Source organism: Medicago sativa, chromosome 7 (genome assembly GCF_051527215.1).
Source record: "Medicago sativa cultivar Bolivia chromosome 7, Bolivia_mono, whole genome shotgun sequence".
In the NCBI taxonomy this organism is placed as follows: domain Eukaryota; kingdom Viridiplantae; phylum Streptophyta; class Magnoliopsida; order Fabales; family Fabaceae; genus Medicago; species Medicago sativa.
Genome location: NC_140755.1, coordinates 9956311 through 9978225, shown reverse-complemented (window position 1 = coordinate 9978225; position 21915 = coordinate 9956311). Strand labels below are relative to the sequence as shown.

At 33.0% G+C, this 21915-nt stretch overlaps 1 protein-coding gene and 1 long non-coding RNA gene across 2 annotated transcripts; one reads left to right on the top strand and one right to left on the bottom strand.

Annotated features, from left to right (window-relative positions):
• Positions 1 to 213: 213 nt before the first annotated feature.
• LOC146904105 (uncharacterized) lies at positions 214 to 694 on the bottom strand. Its single transcript, XR_015020404.1, has 2 exons — positions 601 to 694; positions 214 to 486 (listed from the first exon to the last, which is right to left on the bottom strand). It is a non-coding gene; the product is annotated as an uncharacterized LOC146904105 (long non-coding RNA).
• Positions 695 to 15789: 15095 nt separating this feature from the next.
• Positions 15790 to 19174, top strand: LOC146904104 (uncharacterized). The gene is made up of 2 exons (XM_085726193.1): positions 15790 to 15862; positions 18585 to 19174. The coding sequence occupies exon 2, from the start codon at positions 18589 to 18591 to the stop codon at positions 19039 to 19041; it is 453 nt and encodes a 150-aa protein (XP_085582319.1). The 5' UTR covers positions 15790 to 15862; positions 18585 to 18588; the 3' UTR covers positions 19042 to 19174.
• The last annotated feature ends 2741 nt before the right edge of the window (positions 19175 to 21915 follow it).

Here is a 21915-nt window from a genome sequence, read left to right as displayed (position 1 = left end):
TACTATATTTATCTCTTTTTTTTAGGGATATTATATTCATCTTTTTAGGTGTTAATATTTATCTGTATATTTAATTTTAGCAACATTGTTGTGGTAAAGGGATGAAGATAATAGGAAAAAAAAAGTCATATATATGATACAACACTCATCAAAGAAATTAAATCAATAAAAAAGGATAGTGTCCACTCTAATTTCCTAATTACACAAAGCAAGTTAACAACAACTATCTATAATATTCAATATGATTTTAATCAATATTAAAATCATAACATAGTCGGTGAGCAAAAGAAACATTGCTATTTGAAATGTAAAATATGATCAACAATACAAATCGTAGCTCTAAAATTAAGTGCATGAATAGTTTTAAAAAAAAAGTAGTCATCGTGTGCATCATATTTCATCAAATTCGTTCTTCGAGATCCACATTTTGAACACCTAAAGAGAAGGTGAAATAGGTTTCCATATGCTGAATTTCCATATGTTCAGCTGAAAGAAAGAAAATTAGAGTGAAATAAGTTTAATTGTTGTACCCGTGGAAAATATAAAAAATAGAATCAATTTTTGGAGACAGATATATGAAAATAAGAAAAAAATCAATACATTGAAAGATGGATTTCGAAAACTATTTTAAAATTCTTGTATGAAATTAGAGATGATCTGAAAAATGGTGTGGAAAACATGAGCTTCAAAAGCAATATTTATAGCCAAAAAACACCAAATAACCACAAAAATTATTCCATTGATTAATGGATGCAATAATTGGGAATAAATTATACATTAATTTTTGAAACAAACTCATACACATACTCATGATATATTAGTCTTTTAATTTGAAATAATCAAAGTCACAATTTTTTTTATTATAAAAATATTTTGATTGCGAAAAACGAAAAACATATAATAAAGATTTTTTATTTACGTATCGTTTTTTTTAACCCTGTCTCGATCTAGATTTAATCTTATAATTTAAATGTGTTAAAAAATCAAATGAATAATTATTTAATTAAATATGTACAATTTTTTTTTTGAAGAATGCACAATTATTTTTTATAAAGCGCATATTTTTTTTCCACATCAAGAGTACACAATAAAAACAAATTATTTTTTATAAAAATATATAAATACTTGTAAAAACAAAGTAGAGTCTTGGAATAACGTATGTTCCATGATTTATGTTTTTTTTTTTGAGAGAGTGATTTATGCTTTTTTGTTAAGACTTTTTTTACTATAGCCATATTTACGGTTGTTTTTTTAACTAAAATTGAAATCAATCTTTATGCAATTAATTATCATCAAAGTCTTAATCAATTATTATTAACGCCCAGAAAATGTCATTTTTTTTTAAATTTAAATGTGTATAAAATATAAATTTCTAATATCAAAATAAAAACATTATTTTTTCATACTGAACACTTTTTTTTAAAAAAATTCTTGGAAAATATAATAGAGTGGGGATATTTTTTTTTTTAAGAATAAAAATAGAAGTTTAAATACTCCTCCAAAATTTTCGGTTCATTAGAGTAATTTCATATGTAAATTTTCGGCTGTCATTCTGGTACATTAAATACTCCTCCGAATTTTAGCAAATAACATTTTGATGTGTATATGAAATAAAATATTAAATGCACCTTTCAATATAAGGTTTTTACGTGTACTATCAAAGTAAAACATGTGAATTGAAATTCTTATGAATGAAAATAAAAACTAATATAAAATAATAAAAAATAATGATTTGAAAAATCAAATTATATTTGAACCGTGTTAATAACAAAATGTAGAGATACACATATGTAATATTTTTTTGCATTATTCCTGCGATATTTTTTTTAATAGAAGAGATACACATTGATTGAATGATGTTGGGAATTTTTTTAATAACATTGCCAATTTATTGATATAATCTTGTTTGGCCATTGTGATTTTATAGGAAAGGTGTTGAAATAAATTTTTTTTATCTATTAAGCAATTCCGATTTTTTTTTTGGTTTAAGGCTTATTTTTTTTAGAGCAGGTCCACTAAATAGAATCAACTGAAATTATATTTTTGATATTCTCTAATGATACGTTTTCAATTCAAATTAAATACCTCCAATTCCAATCTTTTTCTGTCCTAAAATAAAGTATCCGATTTTCTTTTTCTTTCATAAAACAAACATTGAACAATTGAACGAAATTCATTAAAAAAAATTTAGTGAAATCTGTTCAACGGTTTTTGCGATTTTAGAGGAAAGGTCTTGAAATATTTTTTTTTTTAGCTATTAAGCAATTCCTAATTTTTTTTTTGGTTTAAGGCTTACTTTATTTTTTTAGGGAAGGTTCAACGTTTATTTTAGCAATACCATTAAATAGAATCAATTTATATTATTGCCAAAAAAAAGAGGAATCAATTTACGTTATAAAAAAAATAGAGGAACCAATTTGATAGCATTTAATATTTTTCTTTTTGTATTTCAACCAAAATTAAATTACATGATTCTACCAAAAATAGAAATATCTAATAAGAAAAACATGGGGTTTACGTCCTCTTTTTTTTTTTTGCGGTAATCGGCGTTTTATTAAAAAATTTAATTGTGGTGGAATTTATCCTTTGACAAAAATAACGTATACTTTTTAGTCTAGTAAATATTTGTATCATACATGACCTTAACAAAATAACCAAATATTATTTTTTTGGGTACCAAGTAAAATGTATCTAGTTAAATTATATAACAAATTAATGGTTACTACCAAATCTAATTAAATTATTTTAAAAAGTTACACTTTTATCAAATCATTTTTTTTTGACAAATCAAATCATATTTTTATTATTTGACATATATCAATTATTTCATCTCTTTGATATTTAAATAATTATTTCATTAATCGTATTTTAATTAGATATTACTTGTTTTATTTTAATATCTGAATTCAAATATATTAATTTAAATTATTTGATTATTCAAAAAAAGCATATTAGAATTTGAAATTGTAAAACTTCCTTTTGTATTTGTATTTCTAAAATACGAAACGTTTAGCAGAAAGAAATAACATTTAATTATTTTTACAAATATAAAGCATACGTTTTCACAAAATAAATCAACAATAATTTGGAATTCGTATTTTTTGAATAAATAGGAAATGTTTGATTTGAAATTTGAAGCATATTAGAATTTGAAATTGTAAAACTTCCTTTTATACATAAACAATAAATACAAATTTGTGAGGATGAATGTGGTGAGAGTATTTTGTGAGGATGAATGTGGTGAGAGTATTTGAAAAAAGAATAGGATGAGAGTGCCACGTGTCATAAGAATAGGAGGAGAAAAAACATTTCCATAAAGGACTATGGAATCGGCCGTAAATTTATATTATATAGATCATCTGACTTGGGACTCTGTAATTAAGATTCTAGCAAGGACCAACGGCATAGATTTTACATTTATTTTAGGAATTAATTATAATTGTTATACAATTTAAGGATATATAAGAGAGTGAATGTTAGTAAAATTTAGTGGTAAATTTCTTGGCTAAAAATATATATACCAAGTCGACGATCCCTTGACCTTGGAGTACTATCCTTTTTCCTTTCATATATTTTGTTTATAAAAAACATACATGGACAATTCCTTGACCTCCTTTTGAAGTTTGGCCTACGTTATGTTAATGTTTAATTTTGTGAGTTCAAGTAAAATGGGGTCTATGTCTTTGTTAGTTCTGTATTGCTTCACATGCCATTTCAAATCAAACCATGATACTCTCCAATGGGAAGGAAGCTCCAAGGCATGGACCACTCTTTCAACAACCTTGTTAGAAATTGATTCTTTGATATTGATAGAATATTAAATGAAAGCATCTTTGAGCCAAATTATTGCAAACAATTTCGCCACATCCAAGATTTTTTCATCTTCTAACCCCAAATGTGAGGCCACAAGAAGCTCTATAAAATCTTTAGCATCACTGAAGAATCTATTGTCTGTAACATCTAAGAAGTTGGTTAGGATATCTGAATTTCATGAATGACAACCAAAAATTAGTTCGTAGGTTTTGATAAATTTGATGAATATCTAATTAAAATAGATAGTTACCAGATGGAAAAACATTGTGTTGTTTTTTGGATTTCCAAACTGTTGTATTTGGATTTCCAAATTCTATTATCTACCGAAGTTGTTACTAGGTTGAGTCACGACCAGGTCGCTCTCTTTAAGACGTTTCGTGGCACTACCCAAAATTGTGCAAGGTAGAATATCAACCACGCCGCCTCCAGGATAAAACAAGCCCAGCTACAACTGTACGGTTAACTACTGCACCGTAGAAAACCGTTCGAGAATTACACCTTCAAATATGGTACAAAGACCACTCTTTAATACTGAAACCACTTTAATATGGTATTATTACCATTCTATTATGGTGCTAAGACCACTCAAATATGGTGTTTCCACCATTCTAACCTTTAAGTTTTCCAAACTATCAATATGGTACTATGACCACTCAAATATGGTGTTACCACCATTTCTCCTCAAATAAAATTATTGAATAATTTTTATATACCGTTAAGATCATTCTTGATTCCGACGGGACATTGTTTATTCCAAATAGGGACTATGATCTTAAAAGTACTCTTTATTCCGAAGGGACATATATTATCGAAGGGACTATGAACTTAAGACCATTCTTAATTCTGAAGGGACATTAAACCGAAAAGGGACTATGGTCTTAAGAACACTCTTAATTCCGAAGGGACAGAAAGGAGTAGAAAAAAAGGAGAAGGACTTGTTAAACAAGTCGAAGGAGGGAGAAGAGATGAAAGACTCGTCAACACAACTCAAAAAAGGGAGAAGAGAGAAAGAGTTCCCGACAACTCATTGAAACTCTTTGGTGTGTGGAATGCACTATGTGAGCTCTCCATTTATAGAGAAAATTCACAACTAATAAGTGAGAAACTTTGGGAACAAGTAATATGAGAAACTTTGGGAACAAGTAACATATTACTTTGCGATTAAGTAATTCACATATTAGATCTAGTACAAAAATATCTTAATTGAGTACTAAAATATATTAAATTTAGTACAAAAATATATTATATTATGTACCAAAATATTTTAGCAAAACTTGGGGACTAAGAAAGCACTTTCTAATAATGATTAAATTAATTATTTAATTTATCATTTCCAAATAATAAAATATATATCAATATATATTTTTTTCTCTAGTGCTTATGCACCCCCATTAATTAGAGGTACACACCCACTATATAAACACTACTAATGTGTGTGTTCCATCCGATGTGGGACTTCCACTTTTTTCAATTCACACAACACTAGTTCTACCCAACATGGAAATTTGTGTTTAGTCTTTTTACTCAATTTCCACACATGTTCCAACAATCCCCCACTTGAATTTAAAAAATGGTTTCAGAAGTAACGTCAAAAACGTCTCCATAAGATTTGCTAGTAAACAAAGGTGTCGCCTACAACTTGAACCTTTGCATAGCGAGTAAAATTCTGATTAACAAGAGTTGCTTACAGCATTGAACTCTATCTCAGACATAGAACCCACACACAAACCTTTTTATAAGGTGTATTCTAAAAGCCCGTGCGTTTATGGCCTTGCACGTGTATCCCGGTTTTAACGAACGCTCTAGGTATTCTGCCCCGAATCCCATAGGAACCGGCCCTTAGTTCCACATTCGTATAGGTGAGTCTATCAAGAGTACTCCTGTAGCTATGTACTCCACTCCAAATAGAGTATAGATCTCATTAAGAGTTTCTATTATCTCATCCTTCTATCGCTGCAGGAATCATGCTTTCTTACTTTTAACATAGCATGTTCTATCACTTGTGACTTGTTATTACCCATTGAATCTATTTCTTGGGATCTCCAGTCATGTAGGTCGGGTTACCATCACTTGTGACCTTTGGGCATTAGTCCCATCCTATTGGATGTGTTTAGGACTTTCTTTCTAGTAATTCCTTTCGTCAAAGGATTGACTAATTCTTTATCAGTACGTACATGATTTACTTTAACCGTTCCTTTTGAGAGTAGCTAGCTCTCTATTTCTCTATGTGTTCGTGCCTTAATAATCGCCTCTTACCATTGTGGCAACGATTCTCAATTTTGTAATAGCTGCAGACTATCACAATAAATTAACACTTCTGGAAACGGTTTTATCCACTAAGGGATTTCAACTAGCAAGCATCTTGTCAACTTGCTTCTCCACTAGTTTTCTCTAGTGTTCTCATCTCAGATTCATTCCATAGTGGACTGAGTCAATATCATTTGTTTTAACAAACAACTCCTCTAGTGATGCTCAATGTGCAAACACTAGTCGCTAAATAATCATCTGAAAGATGTTCTATTTTATATCTTGTGCCATTTAAGTACAATAGGTTACTCCTAGTGAAGTAATCTTAGAATCATAGTCTTCTTAAGGCACCTCATGACTCTTTCTATAGCATGGCAATGCTTTTCATCTGTCTACTAGTAAACTTGCACAAGAGTTTCACGACATCGGCAATGTCGGATCTAATACATTCAGTGGCTTACCTAAGGACTGCCAATGATGCTCGCATATTTTATTTGTTTAACTCCATCTCAAGTGTTCTTACACTTGGATCATAATATATGATTGCAAGTTTACGGTGAAATAATAATATTTCCTTAAGAACTTCTCAACTTTGTGAGATTTATCAAAAAAAAAAATTCTTTTTTCTGATCTAGTAATCTTGAAACCAAGAATTACTTCAACTTTGTCTAGATCTTTCTTATCAATGTTATTGATAAACAATGATTTCACATAATTCATAACATGAATATTTAAATCAAATATGAGCAAGTCGTCTTTATAGAGACTTATGATCGTGCAAATATTATTTGTTACTTTCATTCACTTTATACTCATTCAATAGCATTAGAATGTCAAATTTTTCATGACATTCCTTAAGAGTTTATTTTAGACCATACAAATAATTATCTAACTTACAGACCTTGTTTTCTTGTCCATGAATCGCAAAACTTTCAAGTTGTTTCATATAGATTTCTTCTTCTAGTTCACCATAAAAAGAGGCAACTTTCACATCCATTTGGAGTACTATCGAGTTATGAACGGCGGCTAAAGGGACTAGTACTCTTATGGATATGATTTTCGTGACTGCTGAATGAATGTCGAAGAAGTCTATATTTTTCTCTTTGTCTAAAACCTTTGACTACAAGGAGAGCCTTGTATTCATCAACCGTACCATCAGGTTTTAGTTCCTTTTTCCAAAATCCAAATACAACCGATTGATTTTGCAACTATGAGACAAGTCAACCAAGTGTCATGTTTTGTTAGACTCTAGAAGATTCATTTCAACATTTTTTGCTTTTTGCCATAATTCAGCATCCAATGAGGATATAACTTCTTTAAGGCTTAATGAATCTTCTTCCAATGTATAAACCAAGTTCATACTCTTTAGCAATTTTAGCTTTCTTACCTCCTTGAGGTTCTATAACATCTCGTATGATGTTTTCATAACTGTTTCTAATTACATGAATGTGATTAGATATAGTGCCCCCACTAGTTCTTAATTTTTAGAAGGGAATTATTTTGCCCCCACTAATGTCGTGCTCCCATTAGAGCCCCCACTATTCTTTTAAAGGGGTAAACATTTACATAGAAATCGACATCTTTTAAATTCTATGATCACTTTAACATTTAGGTCATAAAACCTATATGTTTTGTCATTTATCGCATACCCGATGAATACACATTCATAGGCTCTACTAGTGAGTTCAACTCTCGGGGTCCAGAATCCAAATATAGTTCAGACAATCCCAAGTTCAAAAATAAGACAAGTTGAATTGTCTTTTCTTCAAAAATTTCTTAATTAGAATTTTTGTTCTTAGACTTGGGTACTCTATAAATTTCAATTTTCGTTATAAAAATTGAGCATTCAAGCATATCAATTTTATTTTCCAAAATTCACAGTCATCAATAAATATGATAAAAACATCATTTTATCATTTCTAATTTATGTGTCATCAAATTCACACATATCATAATTTATTATGTTTAGAGATTCATATTCTCTAAATTCTGATTTATATGAACTTTTGGTTCATATATCTTGACTGCAATAAATAAAATTGTCTAATCATATAACGTTGGAATTAAGTCCAAGTTACTCAAGTTTAAAATTAAACATTTGTTCGTGATCAATTTTGATATGTCAAATATTAAAATCACACAACTAATAAAATAGAAGGATAATTTTAATTTTTAACATACCATCAAAGTGCAGTCTTTTCCCACAAGAATGCATGGTACACAAGTCTCTCTTTAAGTCTGAGTAAACTCAGTCTTATTCAATAAAATCTGAAATTCAGATTTTTTCTTAAACATAAAGTAGAATTTCACAATTCCATTTATTTTCCTTTAATTCACAATTATCGGTTTGGAGTTTTTGTGGCTCGATGGATCTATGGTTCATCGCTGGTACCCAATATACTAACAATGTTGCTGCACTTATTTTGGTGCCTTGAATTCTCAATATCATTTTAAGCATGATTTTCTTCTCACCGTACGTGGCTGCTATTTGTCCAAAGTTTCAATTCACACTTCAAGTGTGATGACGAATCTTAAAACAATACATAAGAACCAAGATCACCCAAAAAAAATAATATTGCCCTTTTATCATTCCCTTAACATAAGAAGTAGCAACATTGATGTATCCAGGGACAAACATAGATACTCACAATTTACTCCAAACTTTACAAAAAAAAAGGATACGCGAATTTCATAGTGTTGTTGTTTTACAACAAGCACTTCGTCGTGTTCAGTCAAAGGATATATTTTTATAGCTTGATTTATCCTTAATGTGTAACTTCTTCGGTAGACATCGAAACGTCTTAAAAATTGTTGTTTTTTGGATTTCCAAACTGTTGTATTTGGATTTCCAAATTCTATTATCTACCGAAGTTGTTACTAGGTTGAGTCACGACCAGGTCGCTCTCTTTAAGACGTTTCGTGGCACTACCCAAAATTGTGCAAGGTAGACTATCAGCCACGCCGCCTCCAGGATAAAACAAGCCCAGCTACAACTGTGCGGTTAACTACTGCACCGTAGAAAATCGTTCGAGAATTACACCTTCAAATATGGTACAAAGACCACTCTTTAATACTGAAACCACTTTAATATGGTATTATTACCATTCTATTATGGTGCTAAGACCACTCAAATATGGCGTTTCCACCATTCTAACCTTTAAGTTCTCCAAACTATCAATATGGTACTATGACCACTCAAATATGGTGTTACCACCATTTCTCCTCAAATAAAATTATTGAATAATTTTATATACTGTTAAGATCATTCTTGATTCCGACAGGACATTGTTTATTCCAAATAGGGACTATGATCTTAAAAGTACTCTTTATTCCGAAGGGACATATATTATCGAAGGGACTATGAACTTAAGACCATTCTTAATTCCGAAGGGACATTAAACCGAAAAGGGACTATGGTCTTAAGAACACTCTTAATTCCGAAGGGACAGAAAGGAGTAGAAAAAAAGGAGAAGGACTTGTTAAACAAGTCGAAGGAGGGAGAAGAGATGAAAGACTCGTCAACACAAGTCAAAAAAGGGAGAAGAGAGAAAGAGTTCCGACAACTCATTGAAACTCTTTGGTGTGTGAAATGCACTATGTGAGCTCTCTATTTATAGAGAAAATTCACAACTAATAAGTGAGAAACTTTGGGAACAAGTAATATGAGAAACTTTGGGAACAAGTAACATATTACTTTGCGATTAAGTAATTCACATATTAGATCTAGTACAAAAATATCTTAATTGAGTACTAAAATATATTAAATTTAGTACAAAAATATATTATATTATGTACCAAAATATTTTAGCAAAACTTGGGGACTAAGAAAACACTTTCTAATAATGATTAAATTAATTATTTAATTTATCATTTCCAAATAATAAAATATATATCAATATATATTTTTTTCTCTAGTGCTTATGCACCCCCATTAATTAGAGGTACACCCCCACTATATAAACACTACTAATGTGTGTGTTCCATCTGATGTGGGACTTCCACTTTTTTCAATTCACACAACACTAGTTCTACCCAACATGGGAATTTGTGTTTAGTCTTTTTACTCAATTTCCACACATGTTCCAACACATTGTATCCATGTTGCCTTAAAAGCCTGAAGCATAGAGTTGACACGTGAATATTTTGTTGAACACAAATTTTAATGCAAAATAGAAATTATTTATTTAAAAAGACCAGAAAAGGAATTTTTTTTAACAAGCAAAAATAAAATATGTTAACATTAAAGAAGAATCAGCTTTAGCACAAGACGTGCCAAAAACGACCTCAAAAGTTTACATCACAATCAAGTCACAAATAAAGCAAACAAAACTAGATTAGCCGATACACAAACAAACAATTGGGTTCAACCACCAAATATGAAAGCTTAAACTAAAATTAACATGAGTAATCTTCATCCACAAAAAAGAATGTAACTTAACTTTATCTAATAACTGGAGTATGAAGCTTTCCTTATGCTTAAATAATATGTTATTTCTCTCATTCCACATAACCCAAGCGCAAGATAGCCAAAATAAGTTGCATGAAAGAACGGCGCACTCGTAACGCACCTGATGAATGAACAAATTGATCAAAGTGGTCCTGTATGTGATACAGATCAGCTGTAAAGACTCCAATCCACTCCCGAGCTAAATTCCAAAGAGAAGAACATATAGTGCAGGATAGAAATAGATGTTGTGTCGTCCCTACTCCGCCACAACCACTCATACACAACATGAGGTATTGTGCCACGAGCCAACAAATTAGCCTTTGTCGATAGCCTATTTCAAAGAAGTCTCCAAGTAAAAATAGACACCTTCAATGGTACCTGTTTATCCCAAATTAAATCCGAAGGTGCTTCTGCTGTATGAATCTCCTGGGTAGACAACAACTTATACACACCTCGAACCAAACAACCTTCGTCAGAATGGAACTTTCATTGCCAACTGTCTAAATAATTAGCATACAAAGTAATATCATAAAGTATAGTCTTACACTCCCCTAGCATCTCATCGTCCCACGTCCACAACCGTCGCCGACGCCAAGCCACCCCTCCTTCCTCCCACCTAAATCGTACATCTCTGATACCGTAATCGACTTATTCTCAGCCACGTCAAAGAGGCGTCTGAACCGCACACACAAGGGTTGCCCTCCTAACCAGATATCCATCTAGAAAAAAGTATCTCTCCCATTATCAACCTTCCTCCCAATACACTCCTCAAACCACCATCCACCATTAACACTTTCCCCATCACGGATTTTCTCTACCTCCCTCCACTAAGAAGAAACACTGCGCCCCCCCAACCTCAACCTCTCATTCTCCTTAGCATAACGAGCTACCGACACCATATACCATAATCCCCCTCTATCCACCAATATCATCCAACATCATTTTCCTAACAAAGAAAAATTAAACTCCCCTCATCCATCTACCCCCAACCCACCATTCTCCTTACCCAAACAAATATTTTTTCCACCAAATCCATGATGTTTTTCTGATAGAGCTTTGAAGAAGGAGATAACATAGACAGGAAAAAAATTGACTTCAAACAAAACAATTTACATGAATTAAATTCAAACATTATAAATATGAGGCACTGAAATTAGTTTTAAACTATGAATGGAAAAATGGCCTGCCCGTCCCATCTTGTCAATAACCACTCTAACAAGGGGTGGAGCGGCTAATTAAAAATGTAGGATTGAAACTATCAATCCACCATGCTTTATGAGGGATGGACGGGTTGACTGTCAATGTATTTTTTTAAAATAAATAATTCATTATAAACTTCACAAAAATCATCTAAAAATCTATAATAAATCAACTAGACATCCAAAATCAAAAACTTCATGATTTACCGATTGACTAACCGTTAAAAGCATGATTTTTTTTAGGGAAGAAACTCAATGCATTTCATTAGCTATCAAATCACGGATACATGATGGTACATCATCATAAACGTTGGAGTTAGCATATGATGGGGCTATCCTAGCTAATTCATAATCAAACCCATTGACTTGCCTCCTATTGATCTCGACATGAGAGTTGTGAAAATTACAATCAAACAACTGCCTACAAGCCTGAATGATACAGCCTTGTTCACTACTATCAACTAGGTTTGAATTAAGTTAAATGAGTTTTTTTTTTTATCTCTATTCTACGGAGGAGAAAATTAATTCTCACTTATAAATTAAACTAAGTGAAAAAAGGATTTTCTTAATTTCAATCCACGGACCAACTTCCTTAAAAAAAATCCAACGGACCAACCTCGCTCTACCCCTTTGTTTAGCGGGTTAGGACGAACAGACAATCGAGACCAACCCAATGGATCCAAGTTTTGCCATCATAGTTTAAAACAAAAACAATAAAATATTAAACTTTTTTTTATAAAAGAAAATAAAATAAAGTAAATGGTCACCTTGGTTCCTGACTCTTCACCTCGTTGTCATAAAGGTCCCTGACTCATGATTAAATACAATCTAGTCCCTAAATGTGCACTTCCGTTATCAGTTTAGTCCCTGACATTAAAAACATCAGTTAACTAATGAGGTTGCGTGCTTGAGGTGTCACGGGGACTAAAGTGAAAGTAGAAAATGGTCACTTTGTTCCCTGAACCGAAAATCAATATCCCAAAATTAAATCTCAAATCCCTAAATCCCGAATTTAATCCCCAAATCTTTAAGTCCCTAAATCTCATCTAACTCCCTCTTTGTTCAAAATCCATTTCCATTTTTTGCTATTATTAATCAGTAGAGATTTGTGGTAAGAAAGGAACATAGTAAACTCCAAATCTTTTGTGTTGCCAATCAAATGAGTTTAGTTTATATGGTGTGGACTATTATAATTAATAGTATGTCTCGTGTCAAATGGTTCCAAACTTTGGCTTAACTAAACATGATCCAAAATAGTTTCAACCGTAACTTACTTTCTAATAAAATACATTTATTAATAAACATGCATGTAGAAACAGATTAATCAGCTTGACTGTACTTACGCTATAGAATGAGGGAAACATTATACTTTTTGGAATTGAAGAGTAAAAGGTGATGATTTCTTATAAACATTAAAATTCAGTACAATCTAGAGAATTAACAACAATAAAAAAAATGATTTTGAACAAAGAGGGAATTAGATGAGATTTGAGGACTAAATTCGAGATTTACGGATTTGAGATTCAATTTGGGGATATTGATTTTTGGTTGAAAGTGACCATTTTCTACTTTCACTTTAGTCTATATGACATCTCATGCAGACCACCTCATCAGTTAAAAGAAGTTTTGAACGCCAGAGACGAAACTGCACATTGAAAGACTACTTTACACCACAGACCTTTTTGACAGCGAAGTTTAAAGCTACCATTTACTCAAACAAAATATTAAACCTTGTTCACTTACCTCTCCCCGCCTCCTCTCATCCGTGGAACCATTTTGACTCTCTTTCACTTGTATATCTGGTATCTTTCTCGCTACTTTTTCCTCTTCATTTAACCTAATTTCTTCCAATGTTGAAGTAATTAACTTAACCTAATTTATTCCGATGTAGTAATTCACTTAACCTAATTTTTCTTTCAGGTTTTCTATTTTGACATTAGTTTATTTGAGGTATTCACACGTTCTCATTTTCCTCTTTCCTTTAATGTCTTTATATCATCTGATTGCAGTTATGGGAAGGATTTTCCTGGATTGATAAAATGTATTTTCACTATCATTTCCAATTTTTTTTAATAAAATTATATATCACCATCATGTTATGTAAAGAAGTTATAGTAATTACATGGTGTGACTACTGCTACATTCTGCTACAAATAATATTTTTATTTTGTTTGCAATTACATTTGATTTCAAGTCATGCAAATAAGAAACATGAGCTAGGTGATTGAACCCAAGTGACTAATGAGCTCCACCAAAAAACGAATCCTTCTAACAAATAAAGTTTAGATTCTTTGGTGGAACAATCATCGGTCAGGCTATATTACACTTACCTTAGGTTTGGACCTGGATTAACAAACCCCTTTCCTTGGAAATCAAAGGTTAACACATTTTTTTTATTTACAAACTTGTGATTTTGACCCTGAACAACAAAAGTGTTGGTCCCTTTCATTTTGATCAAGCCAATGAATACATGGACAAATAGTTAGCCGACTATGACCCACATGTGTAATTTTTTATTTCTAAATTAAAAGACAACTCCAACTCATAATTGATTAGAAAAATAAAATAGAAAAAAGTAAATAAAACTCCCATATTCTTCTTCCTTGTTTTTTGAAAATCCCATTCTTTCTGATCTCATCCAATACCTAAACATTAACAATCCTATTCTTTTTACATCATATCTTTTTGATATTTGTTCTAATTTTTTATATTACATTTTGGTTCTAAATGAAAAAGGATAGCTGCATTTACTAAGAAAATTGTATTTTTGTAATGGTATGCCTATATTTGGATGGAGAAGATATGTTCAAACTTATGGATTAAACCATGGTGGCATATTAGGGTATGTTTGGATGGAGACTTTGGAAGGGGAGAGCTTAGTTTTCTGCTTTAGATTACGAACTCTAAAATATTTTTTCTAATTCAATTAAAATTGATTGAACTATCATGTGATCTTTTATCAGGATATTTATTTTTTATTTTTTTAAAATATCAAAATATATATTAAAATATAGACTTAGCCCTCACTCTAAAAAACCTTTCCTAATAGACCCTTAGTGTTTGGGCACAAAAAAGTTTATTATTGAATTTTACATTATATAGAAAAACTTATTAAGATTCGATTGCTACCATCCTGGTCCACCTCGGAGAATCATATTTTTGAAACTTAAATCGGTACCTACATCGGTTCAATGTTCAATCTGATTTTAATTACTTTAATTTTGAGAGTTCAAGTTTCTTTTAATCCCTATATTCTCCTTTGTTTTAGAGTAAACAGGAGGTTTCTTCTAATGTACATTAGAAGAAACCACTGGTTACAAAAGCAGATAGAAAAGATATTTCCTATTGACTGTAATTACAGACTGTAATACGATCCATAAGTTTTTGAGACACAGATCTTAGGCACAGTTGATACAACCAATCAATCAAGGAGCTAACTATTATTTAATTTACAGAAATCAAATGAAGTTATATTTTTGAAGCAGCTAGTTAGTACTTAATTTATGCAAGATTATATTCCAAAAAGATTACATTCAGGGATTTTGGAAATAATATTCATTTTATAAGAACTAGTGTGACCAAGTAAGATGGTCCATTTAACTGTTTACAAAAATTTCTTTATCTTTGTACCTCATTACATAATAACTGTCATGGACTCATGGTATCTAAGGAAAGTGAGTATCCAAAATCTGCAAAGATTTGGCAGTAATAGACTATTTTTTACAGCAGTATGAGACATAAATAGTTCATCAAGCATGAGAAGCCAGTACTCTATCAACAAGCTCAACCACAACTGGGTTTTGCTAGCTATTTGTGGCATTATCCTCTGCATTCCTTGTTTCTGTGCCGCTGCGTCTATTCTACCAAATGTGAAACTGAACTATGGAGAAAGAAATTCCTAAAACAAATTCATGTTCTATATATAATTTAGCTGTGTTGTGTGAATTGCTTTATAAATATATGTTTTGATGCATGTGATTTTTTTGAACAATTTAGATGCATATGATTAATTGACCTCCTCTAACAATTTAATTAGCCAACTTATTTGAACTGTTTGGTAGATAAATTCTTTGTATCTTAATCAGGTAAAACTTGAGTTGACTGAACTCCAAGGGAAATTTGTTGCTATAACTTTCGTTGCGAAGCCGTAAGCAAGGTATTTTTAAATTTGTTACTAAATTTTAATTACATTGTTTATGTCCATTTTTTTTGAATAGTTGGTTTCAAGTTTTTGTGCTTAATGAATTTTGCATTTGATTGCATGTTATAAGCATTGTATGTAGCTTACTTGGTGTCCCACCAAATGCATATGAGCCTCTTCAAAGTTATATAGTTGCACCCTCCTTCAGTCCTTCTTGTACTTCCTCCTCAATACATATTCAACATAGAATTTCTCATATTTACATAAAACACTAAGAAGGAAAAAAATTTCCACTGCTGGAACATGATAATTCTCTTCTCTAAAACGTGTATCATTTGCCATGTGAATGGTGACCCTCCTGGTCACTATTGTATTACCCTTAATGCAACTCATCAAAAGTATGTTTGTTAACTCCGTCGTAGAAGAGAATGAGCAATTCAGGTTAATTCCAAGCTTGATGCTGCATAACGATCATCGAAATACCCCATAGAGTAATTGCCGGAAAAATTTAAGTCTCCCTCCAAAAACAAAGAACATCCATGCATCAGTGCTAGTGTATTAGTTATCATATTCTTAACACATGAAGAGTGAAGACCGTCTTGAATACGCTTCAGTCACATGAGTTACTTCCTTCTCAAAGCTTCTATTATCATATCTAGCCATGCAACAATTACAAAACTTAATATAGTTCTTATGGTTAAGTAAAAATTCCTGTTCATCCTTGTGAATTGCCTATTTCCCAAATGTAAAAACCACACAGAAAGAGCTATTTACGTTTCTTTTAAACAAAGTCTCGTCTGTTGATATACAACTTCATCAGCTCAACCCTTAAAACCCATTTACCTCTGAATTTACTTCCTTCTTCTTCATGGGATCATCAGCAAGTTTTTCGGTGTAAGAAACTGGATGAACACACCGAGGAGATAGACGATCTTGAAATTTTGTGAATCCCATCATCATGAATTGACGGAATTCCTCCAGCTTGTGGCAATGCGTTCTTCAATGATGAGATTGCAACTTCAATTGCTCCTCTCGTTAATCTAGGTCAGTAGGTCACACCAATGATTGAACCCAAAATTTTAGGTAAACGAATGTTTGTTACTGAATTGGGAAATGGTGAGCTTCATGTTAAAGCTAGTGTAGACACAGTTAGTTAGTTAGTTAACTTGCAGTGCAAGTTAACTAGGTCCTTAACTACTTGTAACCGTTTTCTAACTATGATTAGATATAGAAGTAACCACAATTAGTTGACAGTTAGAAGGGTATAGGTGCTATATATATTCTTGCTACACTACTTGTATTTTTAGTTTTGTATGAAATATTACAATGAGAATAAAGTTTTCTTCTCCTTCAAGCTATCTTCCTCCATTAATGGAGTTTATGCTATATCTTTCACATGGTATCAGTGCCCTGTAATGGGGTCCTGCCATTGTTGCTGCATTTTTTCTCAAATATCCACAAAACTCAATTCTCATAATTGCTTTTCTTTCTTCCTTCTTCAATTTCCTCGAAATTGCATTCTTTTCTTGATTCATAACTGAATCAATTTCTTTCTTTTCCTCGTTCTTTCACGTAGATTCTCATTGAATCTTTGCTATTTTATCTTCTTCTTTGTGTTTCTTCTGTGATTCTTGTGCATCATGTCTATGGATAGCACAACGGGTAGTGTTAATGGTGAACACACTTCTTCTCACCAGAAGGGATATCGTAATGATACATTGAATCCCTATTTCATGCACCCCAATGAAAATCTGGGCAATGATGCAATGTTGTTTCTACTTCTCTGTTGAACGGAACCAACTACCGTTCTTGGTCTCGTTCTATCACAGTTGTTTTACATTCAAATGGCAAACTTCACTTCATCAATGGAGCATTGCCTCCTCCTCCTCCTGATGAAGTTTGCGATTGAATTGCTTGGGGCCGTTGCAATACGATGGTTATGTCTTGGCTCAACAATTCAGTTGAACCTGAAATATCTCAGAGTATCCTATGAATCGATATCTTAGAGTTCCTATAGAGTGATCCATAGAGTATACCTACAATATAAATAAACTTTCCTTCTATATAAAGTCATACGATGACATTATTACCAGGAAACATAGTGGAGTTATAGCTATGATTCAGTTCATGCACTTTTGTAGTTCAAAAGATAAAAATTGTATAATGACATCCACATCTTACTTTGATGTCATTGTTGTAGAGATTTTAAAGGTTGATTTTCGAGTGCATGTATTTATGTGAGTTGATATTAACAATGGTGTATAGATTGATGAATTAGGCTTTACCCTGGTTGAACTTCGCTAAGCAAAACAAGCGTTTTATGTCATCGATTATTTAAAAAATTGGTGGTTAGTTGTTCTCCTACGAGGAAATATGCATGTTAGTGTTGAACATGATCAAGATTCAACTCTTTATATTTCTGACTCCTTTCTCATCATTTGAAGAAAATTGTACACGCTACTCATGATGATAACTAGGAAGAGATATAGAAAAACTATTAAGTTAATAATATATATGTTTGTTATTTATCCATTATTTATAGTTAGGGTATGTACGTTTGGTGACACTAATAAGCTAGCTTATAATTTATTGTACTTGTTTATAAGCTTGTTTGATAAAAATGAAATGTGTTTGATAACAACCTTATCTCACTATCATATAGAGTATATTTACCATAAAGAGCCTTAATATTGTTATTTATATTATCACTTTTGACATTTACTGTTTTGTCTTGCAGATACATGGACGATTCATCGATTACTGCATCTTCACTAGATGGTTCATCTAGTCTGACAAAGAAAAGAAAGATTTACCGCATACAAAGTATTAGCCTACGACAATCCGCGAAGGAAGAATTTAATGACATGAACGAAGAGTTGAAAGAGGAGTTGAAGGAAGAGTTGAAGGAGGAGTTGAAAGAAAAATTGGAGGAGGAGGTGAATGCCAAGAAGGAAGAGTTGACCGAGGAGTTGACCGAGGAGGTGAACGAAGAGTTAAAGGAGAAGTTGATCAAAGAATTGAATAGGATGAAGGAAGAGATGACAGAGGAGTTGAAGGAAGTGCTGAAGGAGGAGTTAAAGGGTGAGTTGAAGGAAAAATTGAATGCCTTGAAGGAAGACTTGACGGAGAAGTTGAAGGACGAGCTGAAGGATGAATTGAAAGAGGAGTTGATGGAAGAGTTGAACGAGGAGTAGCACACTTCTTAAATTTTTAAAAATAATTTAGAATTAAATTTCTTGTAGTTACTAATTTTTTTTTTTGACGGAAAATAACTATCTCATTTCATTAATAAGAACATCTTGAATACAATCAGGTAAAACAGTGAAATCTTGGATACTAGCATAAAACGTGGCCGCCCTAGCAAGTCTATGAGCAACCTCATTTGCTTGTCTCCTAATAAACTCTACCCTTGAGTTTGTGAAAAAGGATGAGAACGTAGACCTACATTCTCTAATGATAGCTCCTAAATCAGATACATCATTTCTAGTGCTATGAAAGCTATCTACTACCCTCTTAGAGTCAAGCTCGAAAATAACATTATTTAAATTCTGCTCTTTTGCCCATCTGATAGCATATAAAAGACCAATAGCTTCTCCCTCGGACACCTCTAAGAGCGGCGATGACCACCTGGTTCTGGCTTTCACTAACCTCCCTCGATCATCCCTGATACATATCCCTATGCCTACCCTATTACTTTCTTTGAAGAAAGCAGCATCTACATTGCATTTGAAATGACCTACGTCTGGCTTGCTCCAAACCGTGTTGTCAATACGCTGTTGCTGTACACCCGCTCTATTGCGGCTATCTTGCGCGTTTTGCCAACCCATAAGAAGATTAAGTCCTCTGTCACGAACTGCTGCAGTAGTCATGACTTCATTCCTCCAGATATAATCATTTCTCTGTTTCCAAATAGACCACATAACGCAAGCCCAGCTAACTCGTTGACTCGAGTCTAGCTCCTGCAGAATCTCAAACATGGTGACCCCAAAGCTGAGATTTAATTGAGCCTTTTGCTGAATTTTTCTCCACAACCCTAATTGCTGCCAACATTGCACACTCTTTGTGCAACCAAAAAATAGATGCATACTATCCTCATCCTCATTCTCGCATAAAGCACAAGTTTTTGTACAATTTACCCCTCTGTCTTGAAGCCGGACTCTTGTAGGAAGAGCATTCCTGCAGGATCTCCAGAGGAAAGTTTTCACCTTAGGAGGCACCTTAAGATTCCAGAGGAGTCCCCAATTTCCATCACAACGATGAGTACTCAAGTCCACATGTTGACTGAGACTGATACGATATCCACTTCTAACGGAATAGATACCATTTGTCTCTGACTTCCACACTCTTCTATCGTGCTGATTAGGTTCGAAGATAGGAGTATTAAGGATGCGATTAGTATCTTCGTTGCTAACAAGGTTCCTCAATAATCCAATGTTCCAGAACCGAGTGTGAGATATGAAAAAATCTGAAATAGTAAGCTCTTTGAATTCTTCTGGCAGACTTTCTGGCTTCTGTAAAACACCACCATCCACTAGCCATCGTTGGTCCCATACACATATATCAGTACCTGAACCAATGCTCCATTTGTATCCTGCACTAACAACACTTTTAGCCCCCCAAATGCTGTGCCAGACGTAGCTTGGATTATGACCAACCTTTGAGTCCAAGAAATCACACTTGTTAAAGTATTTTGCTTTGAACAATCTAGTGACAATGTTATGCGGTTCCGTCAGGAATTTCCAAGCTTGCTTACCAAGCATAGCCTCATTAAAGGCGCGGAGGTTTTTAAAACCAAGACCTCCTTCCCTTTTGTGAATGCTGAGTCTTTCCCATGACATCCAGTTGATCCCTTTGGTGTTCCTTTTGTTATGACCCCACCAGAATGAGTTCAACATTTTCTCTATATCAACAATAATGGATTTAGGGATAGCAAAGATACTCATGATATACGAGGGTATTGACTGCAAGACGGATTTGATTAGTGTTTCTCGACCGGCTTGTGACAAACATTTGCTGCTCCATGAGTTTATCTTCCTCCACACTCTATCCTTCACAAATTTGAAAGTAGAGGTGCGACTTCTTCCAACCATAGAAGGAACCCCAAGGTATTTGCCTGTTCCCATAACCTGTTGAACTCCTAAGATTTGGGAAATAGACGCCTTGACTGCATCATCCACATTCCTACTGTAGAAAACTTCGGACTTCTGAAAGTTTATTGACTGGCCAGAAGCACTTTCATACATTTGTAATATATCTTTCATACCCTGAGCTTGACTACTTTTAGCTTTAAAGAACAGGAAACAGTCATCCGCAAACAAAAGATGGGATATGATTGGTGCATTCTTGCAAATCTTTGCTCCACTTATGGCTCCACTTCCTTCCGCTTGACGAATAAGTGATGAAAGCCCTTCCGCACAAATGATGAAAAGGTAAGGTGACAACGGGTCTCCTTGCCTGAGACCACGACCTGGAACAATTGGACCAATCTTCTCACCATTTAATATAACAGAGTAGTCAACAGACTCCACGCACATCATAATCCACTCTGACCATTTCGAACAAAAACCCATCTTCCCCATTATGCTCCTCAGATAATCCCAATCGATTCTATCATAAGCCTTACTGATATCTAACTTCAAAGCCACATCCCCTTCATTACCTTTAGTCTTGCATTGCATGTAATGAACTATCTCAATAGCCGCTAAAGCATTATCCAAAATCGATCTTCCGGGCACAAAGGCAGACTGATTCTCAGATATACATTTAGAGAGCACTACCTTTAATCTATTAGCAAGAACCTTTGCCACTATCTTGTAAAGCACATTACACAAAGCAATCGGTCTCCAATCTTTCATAGATGATTGGGTATCTCCTTTCGGAATAAGAGTGATGTTGGTAGAATTTAAGGTTGGAGGGAAAGAACCATTTTCTAGCCAAAAACATGCAGCCTCAAAAATATCTTGTAGTTACTAATTATCGTCATAACTATATAATGTGGTTCAACATTTTTAATGTTAATCAACTAGCTCATCCGCTATACTCAATAAGCTATAAGTTCATCTGTTATA